Below are 14,921 nucleotides of genomic sequence, written 5' to 3' on the forward strand. Positions count from 1 at the left end.
TATCTTCAGATATTAACGTAAAGTTATAATTTCTTTAATATCAGATATCAATAAAAATTGTTGTCTTTTATTTTAGTATCTGAAAATAACCTACAAAAGATACTTAACGTTTATAAATGTTGCGTTTAATGGTAAACGATAGGTTTTGTGACTGAAATTATCTAACTAACAATTAAGAATATAATAATAAAATGTTTATCTTAACATTTCGATCTTATTTCGACCTACTTTCGCCCATCTTCAGATATTAACATAAAGTTATAATTTCTTTTATATCAGATATCAATACAAATTTTTATCTTTTATTTTAGTATCTGAAAATAATCTACAAAAGATACTTAACGTTTATAAATGTTGCGTTTAACGATCAACGAGAAGTTTTGCGACCGAAATTATCGATTTTATTTGAAAAATTCAAAAAAAATCGATCTAATATGTTATTGTATAATTCTCACTGCTTCACGGTTAATCTCAGCAGCGTTTGAGAATTTCCATTCACGTAAACACAAAAAATTATATTTGGGCCAGCACACATGTTTCTAGAATGTCGCAGTTGTAACACGATACGGTCATCGACAAATTGTCACTTCCCTACTATTTTTTTCCGGCTCGCCAGATTCCTCCATTTATACTTTTCTGCGTATCATCTTTGGATTGGCAAAGAAGGAAAAAAGTAAACCGACGATTTTCACGGATTCGTAACTTATAACCACTGTCGGAATCCGTGACGCGATAATTCGTCTGTGGCTGAAAATTGTCGCGTTTACGGTGTACCTTTGTATTTAAAGATGAACGGAATTTAAGATATCTTAATACGAACAGACGGAAATATTTTTATTGCAATACAGCGATACCAGGAAAAGGTCTACGGTCCTTTCTCGTTCTTGCCAACTTGTTATTCCGGAATGATTCAGAGAGCCGTTAAATCTTAAAATTAGTATTACTGAGAAATAACTGTAGAATATAGCGATAGTGCCATCATTTTCGCTATTTCGCGAAAATCTAGGATCGAATCAAAGAAAACGTTATTGTCGAACAACGTACATATTGTTATCTCGTTGAGGGAATATATTGATCCAGGAAAATTGGTTTGTACATTTTAATCGATGTCACTTTTAAAATGAACTTCTGAAGATGACTTTTCGAAATAAAGAGTGTATAATTTTAGAGTATAGTCGATTTCGCGCTTGCATGAGTTTCCCGCGCTTGGTAAACAAAAACAATGGCGAGGATGACTCGGATTCTGTTATCGAGGGAACAAGTCGATCAATTAACGAGGAAACGCGGTTAATACTTTTGAAAATATCAATTTAATAAGAATGATAACGCAAAATTGAAAAATAAGTAAATACCAATACTTGTTACAATAGGAAATAATATCGAACCTTCCAAAAAAAAAAATACTTGGGATATGATAATTTTAGTTTCATAGTTATGCTATAAAAATTTTAAGAAGAGAATTTACTCGTTCTGTTCTGTCACTGTTGTTCGACAAAGTTAAAGATACGTGCTTTTGTTATCGCAATTTCAAAATTTATGAACTCTACCATAAAACTTACTTCGTTCTTTTAAAAATATTCTTCCTTGCGTAAAATATTTTCCTTCCATTCTGGGTTTGTTGCTCCGCGTAACGTACATTATATTTCCTCTTGTTATTGTCTTCCATATCAATGAAACAACATCCAAGTTACGTATAACACGATAGCGACGCTAATGCAGATTATAAAGCTTCCTCGTTTTTTACGTCAACTTTATTCAGTCGTTAGACACCTTTTACACCAACCCAAGCGGAATGGCTCCACATAACTTTCGCACAAATCAAATGTTTCGACTCTCGTGCACCGCTGGAACAATTTCTACTCTGTTCGAATCGAATTAACCCGTATCGAATAAACACGATAATATTCAAATAAATCGGATCTCCATTCATAAGAAGTGACGTATAACGACTGTAGATCAATTCCATAAAATTTACATATTATTTTACATAAAAAATAATTCTGTTATCGTTTTCCTTGCTTCGCGCTTCTCTTGAAAATAACGAATACTATTAATAAAACGAGCATGTGTAACTAATTTCAATCGTACGAGGTTTCGATAAGATTTACCGTATTTCCGGTTAAATATACATAGTTTTAAAAATTGAACATTTGATAAAATTACAAACACCTATTCGAAAAAGAACGTTGAAACCCTAAACGACATTTCCAGCTGGTCACCAAAACCAAAACTTTGTTACGTGTACCAAAAGTGTTCGTCGTTCGAAATCGGCGGGTGATACGTTTAAATTTTCGTGAAACACGTGACGATACTGTCAGAAAGCAAGGAAAAAGCGTACAAACCGGAGCGGGTGGTCACTTTCACGGTATTATCGCGTATCCGGTGATTCGGGGGAGCTTTCGGGGTGAGTCACACGCTTGCGCAAGCCACGCGTACTTAACGGAGCCAGAACGACGTGCAACAACCATGCGAGCGTCAGTTTTCACCAGGGTCTCGTCGGGGAAAAAAGGTGATCGTCGCTCCGTTCGACCCTGCGTAAAGCGTCCCGATCGTTCATCGCGGCGCAAACCGACGACGCTCTCTACGATTTTTTTTCCCGCGGTCACCGGACGTTACGTGAATCGGTGCGCGAGTCACCGAGAAACGACAGAGAAATAAAACCTGGCACGTAGCAGTGGTGGTCACCGATCCACGTGCGAACTAGACCAACGACACGATCGTACGTTGGATCCGTGGTGGATTTTTTCGATGCGTGGAACGCGAGACCGCGAAACAATTAACGACGAATTATCGAGTGGTCGTCGAGTAACGTAACGTGGGAATTGATTAATGGACACTGGTGGAGTACCGTCGAATCTCGCGGGAGAGAGTGTTCGTCAGCAACCGATGTGTTAGACGGTCGAACCGAATTCGCGAAAATTCTGTGGGGTCGGTACGGTTATTTTCGTCTTGGAGTTTTCGAGGGTACCGCGTGAGACACTTGAGTTCCTGCGGTGAGTCAGCGGACACCAGGTCGCTCGAATGGGGCATCGGAGCCCGCGTCGAGAAACGGAAAAGTTGACGCGAGGAAAGTCCTCGCGCGGTTAAAGAGAGCAAGAGAGAGAGAGAGAGAGGGAGATCTCGTTCGCGTGAATTCGCCCGTGTGCTGCATGGAAACGTCGGCCCTCTCGGGATACCATGAAGCCGTTGAGAAAAATTCCACGGAGCTCCACGATCGGGTTTCCATGAACAGCTGCCCGCCAAGCGGTTTCCCCGACAAGTTTCAAGACTTCTTCGCCGCGCTCAACGAGGATTCCGACGATCTGCCCAGCATGCTCGAGGATAAGCTAATACCCAGGTAATTCGATGTTTTAATTCCGGGAGGGTCCCGGGGCGTTCGTGGTTCTGGAACCTGTTCGAATCGTTTCGTAGGTATTTAAACGATACGAATGAACCACGAATGTTTGAATATTCGTGTATCGTTGGCGAATTTTCGAGTGTTTCTATGTCGTTATTCGAGTGTTCGAGTAGTTGAATACTGTTTCTCGAATATTTGAGTAGTTGAGTACTGTTCCTGGAATATTTGAGTACTTGGATACTGTTTCTAGAATACTTGAGTACTTGGATACTGTTTCTAGAATATTTGAGTAGTTGAACACTGTTTCTAGAATATTTAAGTACTTGAATTGTGTTTCTAGAATACTTGAGTATTTGAACACTGTTTCTAGAATATTTGAGTATTTGAATACTGTTTCTAGAATATTTGAGTACTTGGATACTGTTTCTAGAATATTTGAGTACTTGAACACTATTTCTAGAATATTTGAGTACTTTAGTTGTGTTTTTAGAATACTTGAGTAGTTGAACACTGTTTCTAGAATATTTGAGTATTTGAACACTGTTTCTAGAACGTTTGAATACTTGAACACTGTTTCTAGAATACTTGAGTACTTGAACACTGTTTCTAGAATATTTGAGCACTTGAATACTTTCTCTAGAATATTTGAGTACTTGAACACTGTTTCTAGAATACTTGAGTACTTAAACACTGTTTCTAGAATATTTGAGTACTTGAACACTGTTTCTAGAATATTTGAGTATTTGAATGACATTAATCGAATATTTGAGTATTTGAACATCATTGGTCGAATATTTGAGTGTTTGAATATCACTGATCGAATATTTGAGTGTTTGAATATCACTGGTCGAATATCTGAGTATTTAAATATTCACAAACGAACTAACTTTGAGTGTTTGAATATTATTACATGGATATTATTATTGAAATGAGAAAGTGTTCGTATATTTGCACTACTTGAGTAATGCAGACACTGGTAATGTATTTAAATACTGCACCTTATCATCGGTCAATTATCGAGTCACATATATCGGTAAACCGTTGCGGTGAACCGAATGGATAATTGTTAGAAGGTGATCAATAATTTGCACGTATACAAATGTACGCAAATACAAGCTTTTTGTCATAACGTTTCTACCCGTGTATTTTAAGTCATTTTTAGAAAATAAACAAAATACTAAGCCGAGAATAAAACAAACGAGGGTTGTAAATTTACATGTAAAATGTAAGCAAAAGAAAACAATTTCGAACTAGTAGTAATATTGGAGTGAAAAACGAAAAGAAAAACGACCCGATGCAACGTTTCTCGCGTACGTGGGAGTACCGAAAGCTGTGGATATAGACCCCTCTCTTGGGTCAGTTCTGTTGTCTTGTAGTCGCTAAGAGAGTGAACAGATGTGCGAAAACTTTAGTTTAGTTATTTCAGCGAACGCTCTTACAAAGTATCCTGTGATCAGTTTGAATTATTCCATCAATCTTCTGAGCATTTTTATTTGTTTTATTCTAACCCTCGATTCAGATTAGATTTCGAGATATTAACTTTTACCCAAAAGCTTGCACAATATTAACAATAAAACGTGAAAACTCCGAATAAAATTCCAACTGTAAAGTATGGCTGAATTTAAATCTTGAACGATAAAAATTAAATACCAAGTGTATGTAAACTTTGCCTATCTTATTAAAGAAACGATTGCGTATATCACTAACAGCAAAGGGTTAACGCTCAGATGTAAATTAACGCTCAAATGAAAGATCTTAATTAATTTCTAAATAACGTGTTCCCTTTTAACTTGAAAATAAGTTAATATCCCAGGAAGGTGAAATTACACCGTCATTTGTAGCTTTGATTTGTTCCTTCAAATTATTTATTACGCAATACGTTGGTTATCCCTCAATTCTCAGATGTCAATTTGACGTTTCGAAGATAAGACACGTTTAATTCGTAGTAAACGTACGTCTATCAAATTTTCTAACTATTAATAACCAAAGATAAATTTAATTCTCTATGAAATTGGTACGAATAGCGTAAAATATACTTAGACACGGTAATTAAATAAACAGTGTGTTTCATAGCACTGTTAATTATAGGATTAATAACCGTGCATAGGTAAATGTCTTTCATTAAATTTCAACTATAATTAACCGGCTTTGTAATTCCCACTAAAACGTACACGAAAAGCGTTTTCAAACTTGGCTCGAATACTATAAAGAGAGGAATGAAAACGAGATGAGATATCGTTTATCCAAGAATACGAGTTCTTTCGTGAATTAGATCCTTGTACCGAGAAATTCTTAATTAACCAAAATATGTTTACACTGTCGATAATTAAGATAGAAGATACTCTCGTAGGAATTTTTAATTCAAACTAAACACACTCACCGTTCTGTACATTTACACAGACGTGTCAACAGTGTCCGAAATTAGATTGGATGTTATTGCTTGTTATTGGTACGTACAAGAAAAGGAAGATCAGAGTTGACATGGAGTTCTCCATTCAGGAAGGAAGTTCAAAGGATTCGATACCGGTACCGGGCAAACGCACCGTGATCGTTAAATGATAAGTGCGACTACGTAGGAGAGATTGATCCGATTAGATCAATCTGATAACGGTCTGTTATGTCCAAAGCTGCAAGCATCAATGATTCATACGTATCGAACCTTGCCAAAACCATGGATATAGGGGCGAATGAAATTCAAATCGAATTTCCACGATCCTCGTGGCTGAACGTGCTCGAGACGATGGTTCAGGAAAGGGTGCTGTTCTCCTTTTGAAAATTCATGGAAGCATCCAGCTTCGCATTTTTCAAACTGATACTAAGATTAATTCGAATAACTTGATACTAAAAATATTCGAATAAGTTAGCGTTCGAATATTTGAGTATACGAATATTCTTATTCGAATAAGTTAGTATACGAATATTCTTATTCGAATAAGTTAGTGTTCGAATATTTGAGTATACGAATATTCTTATTCGAATAAGTTAGTATTCGAATATTTGAAAATACGAATATTCTTATTCGAATAAGTTAGTGTTCGAATATTTGAGTATACGAATATTCTTATTCGAATAAGTTAGTATTCGAATATTTGAAAATACGAATATTCTTATTCGAACAAGTTAGTGTTCGAATATTCTTACTCGAATAAGTTAGTATTCGAATATTTGAAAATACGAATATTCTTATTCGAACAAGTTAGTGTTCGAATATTCTTACTCGAATAAGTTAGTATTCGAATATTTGAGTATACGAATATTCTTATTCAAATATTCGACTATTTAACTATCACTCAGTTAAATAATCGAATATCGTTTTGGGAATATTTGAGTAGTCGAATATCATTAGTCGAATATTTGAGTAGCCGAATATTATTATTCGAATATTTGAAACTACGAATATTCTTATTCGAATAAGTTAGTGTTCGAATATTTGAGTATACGAATATTCTTATTTGAATAAGTTAGTGTTCGAATATTCTTATTCGAATAAGTTAGTATTCGAATATTTGAGTATACGAATATTCGACTATTTAACTATCACTCGGTTGAATAATCGAATATCGTTTTGGGAATATTTGAGTAGTCGAATATCATTAGTCGAATATTTGAGTAGTCGAATATTATTATTCGAATATTTGAGTATTCGAATATCATTATTCGAATAATTGAATAGTATTATTTAGGATAACACTTCTGACAAATCAAGAGTAGTCAAAGGCTCGTTGCTGCTAGAAGAATTCTTTATTATTAAAATAAAGGATTTCAGAGTGAAAGGGCAAGGAAATGTCATTTCGGTCGTTTCGTGTATTATCGATAAAAATATATTATAGGTTCGTCGCAGAGAAACGAAGCATATCGGACCGGGAAAGTTTAATCTCCTTTCGTGTAAAAATTATACGCACCACTTGCGTCGGCGTTCCGTCTCTAGAAAGATTCAGGAAACGGTCTCGCGTCAGTTTTAATGAGTCTTCTTCAAAAAGAGAACCAATACCAGTGACCTATTATCCAGATTTTATTTCAGTTCGTTCGAACAAATCCGTCGACGGAAGCTCTCGTTTCAGTAATTACGTTGTCATTATTCCGCGGAGCCCGTTAATTATAATCGGTTCGGCGCTCGATTGAGATTCTCTTCAAGAATCGATGCTGTCTCCGAAGTGGGTAGAGCTGTATCGATCGATTTACGATTGTCTCGGTCACTTTTTAATCCTCTATTGCAAATCGAACATCGTTGCATAGATACGCTTATAATTAATACACTAGACTCGACGTGTAAATATTTTTCTATTTTATTTAATCCGTGGCAAGGTTCGTATAAATATACTCACGATACAATGTATCAAAATTTAAACAAATCGAAATAAGCTTCGGTTCAAACATCGACCCACAGACAAAGATCGAAATGGATTCAAAATTATTTAATTTCTTTGATAGTTGTTAGAATATACGGTTGTACGGGGAATTATTCGACGAACTTCAGTCACATGTTCAGCAAGCCATTTTAAACAAAAGTGTCATATAGGTTGTAAGTTTATTTGGTACCAAACGAAGACTAAAAGTGTATAGCATGCGCAAGATTCGCCTTCATTATTGGAAACCATTTATCCTGCTCTTGAAACCAACATAAACAATGTTCATCTCGATAACAAAACGAAATAGACCTGCATATAGCGACCTTAATACAACGCAGAATAAATCGAGATCTTTTATTGTATGTTACAGAAATAAACCAAACAATGTTATTTATATTTACGTGTCAAGCAAACAACTGAACTCTACAATCTCGATAATCATCATTGATGAACCTGCAATTCTTATCCTGGTATACTTCTAACAAAAATCGAGCATAAATATTAGATTCGAATCATCGTCAATTTAAATCTTTGTAGATCCGTTACCACTTAACTTGCTGCCGACGTTTAAATAATTGCACAGCCGGAAGTCTAATTCATTATCGTGATTTAATTTTAATTAGTGAAGAGAATTACATTTCTTTTCTTTATTATAGAAACGACACGTAAAATTTGACCATTTCGTGTAATTTTCGGGAACGTAAATGGGATCAAAAAGTTAGTTTACTCTGTCTACATTCTGAACCTTTAAATCGCATTGAATATTCAACAATCTCCGCGCTACCCTTAAAATATAGAATCGTTCGATTGAAACTCGTCATAACTGGTGTAACGATGTTGGGAATTACACGATTCTCGTTAAAGAAAATTAATTTTAATCTCTTCCCGTTCGACTGTAATGAATCTAATAAGTTGCAAAATTGATAACGTGTTGTTTGAAACAGCAGTTCGCAAGTGCCCAAATCAATTTCCAGCCGTGCAACCGTACAGATAATCGACATTATTAAAATATAAAATCACCGTTGAATTTGACAAAATTACTCTTATCATATTCGAAATGATCTCGCGTAATTGGACAACGTAATACTTGCACTTCGATTGGATAACATCGTGTAGGGATAACGTTTCCCTCGAAAGTAACCAGCTCGGTTTCTAATAGTGAAACCGTACGAATAACTCGCATTATCGAAATAGAAAATCGCTGTTTCCTCGGGAAGGAATGATCCGCAGACATACGTCGAGCGAGCATATTTTACCCGGTTTAGAGAGCCACTACAAGCCTGCAAAGCTTTGAACCGCCATTCACATACATCCTATACCCGGTCTTGAATAGCGCTCCTCTGGAAACAGCCATTTCGCATCCGCGGAACGACCGCGCGGTATGGCGAATTGCAAATGGAGCGCTTGCAGTAGTTCACGAATGGACTACGTTGAGAAGAACATTACGACTTTATCGTGGAATCACATTTCCCGTATCCGGGCCTGTACCCGAATTCGTACAAGTGTAGAACACGTGTAATACGCGCGAGATGGCCTTTCATGCGGAACGAAGCCATCTCGAGCGGAAAACTCTTAGATTCGGGTTTACGCTGCTGCAGCGACTTCGTGCTGGCCCGATACGCGACAGATAAGTCTCGAGGATGCGAGGGAAACAGACTGGCCTTATCGAGCACTACTCAACGAGGACCTAATTTAAGTGAATTTAACCCGGCCAAGGATTCCGATCCGTGCTCGAATTTTACGTTGATTACTCATTTTTTACCAAAGTTCCGTATGAAATATTTTTCAATGTCTGTCGTAATTTAAAAATTTCGCAACAGTGGGTACTTTGCGTACACGTATCGGTATAAAATGATAATACTGGTGAATTTGAAACGAAGCTTCGATTACTTTCAAATACTGTTCAAACGCTCGAATACTTCGACCATTTGATAATTCAACGAATACGTTTCGAATACTCGAACACTTTGACGATTGAATAATTCAACGAATACAATTCGAATACTCGAACACTTATATGACTGAATAATTCAACGAATACAATTCGAATACTCGAACACTTACATGATTGAATAATTTAACGAATACAATTCAAATACTCGAATACTTACACGATTGAATAATTCAACGAATACAATTCAAATACTCGAACATTTACATGACTGAATAATTCAATGAATACAATTCAAATACTCGAACACTTACATGACTGAATAATTCAACGAATACAATTCGAATACTCGAACACTTTGACAATTGAACAATTCAACGAATACAATTTGAATACTAGAATACTTACATGATTGAATAATTCAACGAATACAATTCAAATACTTTTGGATGCTATTTAAGTACGATCACACACGAAAAATGAATTCCTGTCCTAAGTACAATTCATCGTATTTGTCTCGTGTTCGAAATACTGGTGACGCTTCTCCGTAGCTTTCGATAAGGAAACAAAGTGATGACAGTAAAATTAGCTTCGGTTCGAGTCCCCGTGCCGGGAAACCCCGGAGGCGGGGGCCAGCCGAGGACGTCAGAAATACATTTATATCCACGGACTATCCAACACGAGGCGGATAAAAAAAAAAGCGAACGTTATCTCGATGCAAATTCTTATGAATAAGCACTCGAGTGATCCCCCCGAAAGGAAAAAAAAGGCATCCTCCCGAAGCTCTCGACCCATCTTGTTAAAATGGTCCGTTCGTGTGGCGAAAATAAGGGACCAATTACTTATACTTTTTGTGCCAAGTCATCGTCTGCTTTTCAGACAGCAGGACACCCCGAACTCCGACTCGAAGGGCAGGCGATGGAGCAAAAGGGCCTTTCAGCGGAGGAGCAGCGAGGTCGAGGTCCGTCTCCATCGTACTTCGTTGACGGGGTCTCAAGGTCACACGACAGTCGACGGTTCCAAATCACCGACCCCTTCCAGACGACGTAGTAGCAGCATAGCTGTGGCCAGACCGACTCCAGATTTACACAGGTAGTTCGAGCAATTCGTCGATTGTGTACTAACGCGCATGTCTCGTGGTACATAACGATCAGAGGAAACCAAATGGAAACTAATTACGATCGTCAATGTTTTTAATTACCGACAAGTCCACCAAAGCGTCCCCTCGTTGGTTTCTTTTTTTTTTTCTATGTAAGTGTGCAGGGGAGTGAGAATACTTCGAGGGTGACTTTTGCGAGTGATTAACGATTGTTTTATTTTATTTTATTTCGCGAAACAAACATACCAGTCACGGAAGTTTACGCGAAGATTACAATTCTGGAGCACTGTGAAAAATATTAGAAGAATTTTTATATTTTTCTACCGGTATTAAATTATTTGTCGATGGATGTTGGAAATATTTTCAATAAATAAGAGTATCACCGGTTTGCCAATCAATACGGATAAATACGGAATATCAGAGAAATGTGAAATTTTACAAAATTGTTGTACTAATATTTTAGTATATTTTATATTTTGCCTTTTCATACCGTGTTATACAAATACACGTAGACTCGTGCGACTGTGTTAGTACATGTTTTATAAACTGTACAGATACGTATATATATATTATATATAATATAATCCACTTTTAATACGTAGAAATTTATCCTACAACTCCAAGATTCATTTCTATTATTTACCAACTATACGTAAAAGCTAGCATGGTTGAATCTTACATTAAAATACCATTAAATATCAAATGTTGTTCACTATTACGATTCTGCTAGAAGATATTATTATAGACATATAGATATACTTACTCATGTTCCAAGATATAATTTTAAAGAACTTTTTTTCTTTGCTGAAGGAAGATAATGGGATTCTATTTACGTCAAAGTATCACACAGTTAAGTTTTTGCGTCTAATTATTGCTCTGAGGAATCTTTTTTTAATCCGAACTTTTTACATGACAATACTTCCGCAGTCATTTACGTAATTACTTCCTCAATCACTTTTATGAGAAAAAAGTTAAATTAGTTTGAAACTTTTCAAATTACTCCTTCAGTCTTATGCAAATATCCCTTCGCCTATATGAAAGGTATTTCTATAAATAAAAATTATGGCATTTCTGACGCGGAACACAACACTCAATTGTCTTATAAAAAGTTTGCATGCAACGTGCTCTCTTTTTTCTTTTCGATACTGTTTTTCGTTTTACGCATTTATCTAGTGATCGTAGATTTTGACGCTTTAGAGAACATTAAAACGATATAATACAAAGTCTGATATTATCTTTGTATGTAAATACAGAAGTCTTCGTTTTTAGTTGACGCAAGAAGTAGGTACTTATAGTAAAAATTGAGGTAATGTGCGTAAAAAAAAAAAAATAAAAACGCATAGTTAACGTGAGTTAGAAATCAGTAATAATCTAGTTTTATCTTTTATGCGATTCGTGTTGACGCTAACAGCCGGTAATGATCGAATCCTTTCTCTAGCACTAGTGCCATTTAATTACGACTCACTAGCTCGCGCAACCATCGAACATTTTTCCAACTTCCTTATTTTTTCCTCCCTTACCAGTTTCTCCAAAAAAAATAAACAAAATCACCACTTCGAAAAATCGTTCATACGTGTTCCTACAACGTGCATAATTATTTCACGGTAATTAAAACATTTTCTATATTTAAAAAAACACCGTGTCGTACATATTACATAACCTCGTCGTTCTGCTCTTTAGACCCACGCCTCAGCCAATTAAAAAATTGCCTTAACGACGGTTCTTCGAGAACACAATGTACGTAAATGGACATTCACGTACTCGTTGGAACAAAAAAAAAGAAAAAAGCGTACACACCGCGCGTCTGTACAAGGAATTAGAAAACAATAATTTATTTGTAGCGAGTACGATCCATTTAATCAATGGTATGCCTTAGAGTGTACAGACGCGCACGATTTGAGAAACTTTTCTCTTGCAACGAGTACCACAAAATGGCCATTTTCGAACATTATTTACTCCCGGTACTCTGAACTAACACCCTTTGCGAACAACAGGTTTCTCCAAGCTGAAGCTGGCCCATGGGGTCACTTGTCACCCTCGCCGAGAAGTCCAACCAGAACACCAGCCATAAGTCCTGGTGCAGCCTCATCCACCTCTCATTTGAGCCCAGGTACAAGCTCTGGTGGTCCGAGTCCGACCAGTCCAGCTGGTCCAGCTGGTACGACATCTGGATCCCGTGGTCCTGGACCGAGACAATATCGTGGAAGGACCAGCAGCATGCCGGCAGTACCACGACACAGGGTGAGTCATTATTTACGTACACTGCTGTACAACAACTTTGTTAATTTCTTAATTTATCGTCGAACATGCCCAGCCCTCATCATTAGTAAACGCTAACGATGAGATTGATACGTTACGGTATCAATGATACTCGAGAAATTCAATACCAAATTACACGATAGATTCTCAAGTGTAATCTGCGAAACGCAGATACATTTTAGGTCACGAGAAACTTAAGAACGTAGAAGTAACAGGATCTGCTCTTTGACGTTATCTTCGAGGTTGTTCAAAGGTCAGCGATGTTTTGTTTTTTTCTTTCTTTTTTTTTTTTCTTCAAAGGGTACAATATATTTTTAACTTCGTAGTCTAGGAACTGATGTCAAGATCAGTTCGACGATGTACGATGTACTGTTATCTCGAAGTAACCTTTGACCTTGAAGTGACATCGAGTTCGAAAGTTTACGTCGCAACTTCGAAACGTGTCAATTGTTTCGTTCGAAATAAATCGAACGTTGGGAAGGTTTAAGCGATCAACGATCGTAGTTTGTTGGTAACAATGTACGTTCGTGTGGATTGAAAAAAAAACAACTTTTGTTAACTGTGTACACGTTGTTGTCACGAACAATGTCCTAATGCCTCGAGAAAACAAATTTCTCGCGTTTCCATCGATCGAGCCCAGATTTCTAAGTTCAAGGTCATTTCAAGGTCATAAGGTCATTGTATCATATATCGTTAAACTCGGTTTGACGTCAACCACTGCGATATAAAGTCGAAAATATATATAATACTGGCAAGGAAAACATCGACGATTTTGACATAACCTTAAAAATACTCCTACAGGGTTACTATTGGTACGTTTACCTTATTCGATGACTATTGTTCGATATTCTTTTCGTTATAAACACGCATTTCGTTTGAAATGGGATCATCCCCTTTAAGATCGCAAATTTTCATCTGGTAGACCAGAAAAGCCTGAGCAAACTACTCCTCAGTTTACAATGGTACTGTGCGTTTGCAGCAAGATCAATAACGTTCTGGTTTTGTTAATTTCCGGCCACGCTGCCATTTGCACTCCAAAATGCCAACAGCGTGATATACCTTAGAAATGCGTATCGAGAGAGTGGGAGTCAGAAGTTCTTTTCTCTCTTTCTTTTTTTTTTTTTTAAACAAACCGCGAAATCGATTATTGCTTCTTTTATTTCCGTGGCAAACAGCGCACAACCGGTGAAAAAAAAAAAGGAGAACGGAAGCTGATGGCAAAATGGAAGAATCCGATAACAGTCGGTTGGGCTTCTAAAAGAAAACATGAAAAAATATCATCAAACGAAGAAAAATTAAATTATTCGAAAAGTAGAAAAGTCTTTTCGCCAAAGATATTCCCTCGTTTTTTTTCCTTTTTCGGTAAACGGTTGACTCTTTGATTAAAAGCGAGATTTTTAAAAATTCCCTTTCAAACTTTGAAAATCCTACGTCTCGATGAATATGTCACAGTAGAAAAAGCATCGGTGACCCTTTGAGTGCTGTAGTCTTTAATCTCTGAACAGTTTAATATCAGACTGTAAAATACAGAACATATATACATATATTTTTGGGGGGAAAATTTTCCTAAAAAATAAACATATGTATGATTATCTTAAACATCGAAAGATCAATTTCGTCTAAATTTAATAATAATCGTCGTTAGTAAAATGTTCCAGTAAAAATACGAAACTTAAAATCGCGAAAAGAGTAAATATTTGTATCTGTGTTGCATTTCTATTTCGTTTGTTCGATTTACCTTACTCGACGTTTTTATTGTGCAAAAGAAGTAGACGAATACGTAAGAGACGAGGTGCAGTCGAAATACTGTTGTCCAGACCTAACCTCAAATTGATACCGTATTACGTAATATGTGTAAGACAGACAGCGAGATGCCAGACTTTTAATTAGTAATGCACGAGTTCATGGATCACACCGGTGACATATGATGGACAGATATATTAGCGATGCTAATGGAATAGTACTAATTTATATTGTGCACCAGTC

The 14,921-nt window shown here is 36.5% G+C and overlaps 1 protein-coding gene across 2 annotated transcripts in view; it reads left to right on the forward strand.

Moving 5' to 3' along the window:
• Positions 1 to 2,480: 2,480 nt before the first annotated feature.
• LOC143148148 (uncharacterized) overlaps positions 2,481 to 14,921 on the forward strand; it is a 62,759-nt gene continuing 50,318 nt past the window's right edge. Inside the window, exons 1-4 of one of the 2 annotated variants that reach the window (XM_076314112.1) lie at positions 2,481 to 3,337; positions 10,457 to 10,669; positions 11,487 to 11,525; positions 12,671 to 12,917. In XM_076314112.1, coding sequence (XP_076170227.1) covers positions 3,150 to 3,337; positions 10,457 to 10,669; positions 11,487 to 11,525; positions 12,671 to 12,917 — 687 coding nt within the window. In that variant the 5' untranslated portion in view covers positions 2,481 to 3,149. The remainder of the gene's footprint in view (positions 3,338 to 10,456; positions 10,670 to 11,486; positions 11,526 to 12,670; positions 12,918 to 14,921) is intronic. The other variant, XM_076314121.1, reaches the window with a different exon arrangement.

Source organism: Ptiloglossa arizonensis, chromosome 1, assembly GCF_051014685.1.
Source record: "Ptiloglossa arizonensis isolate GNS036 chromosome 1, iyPtiAriz1_principal, whole genome shotgun sequence".
Lineage (NCBI taxonomy): Eukaryota > Metazoa > Arthropoda > Insecta > Hymenoptera > Colletidae > Ptiloglossa > Ptiloglossa arizonensis.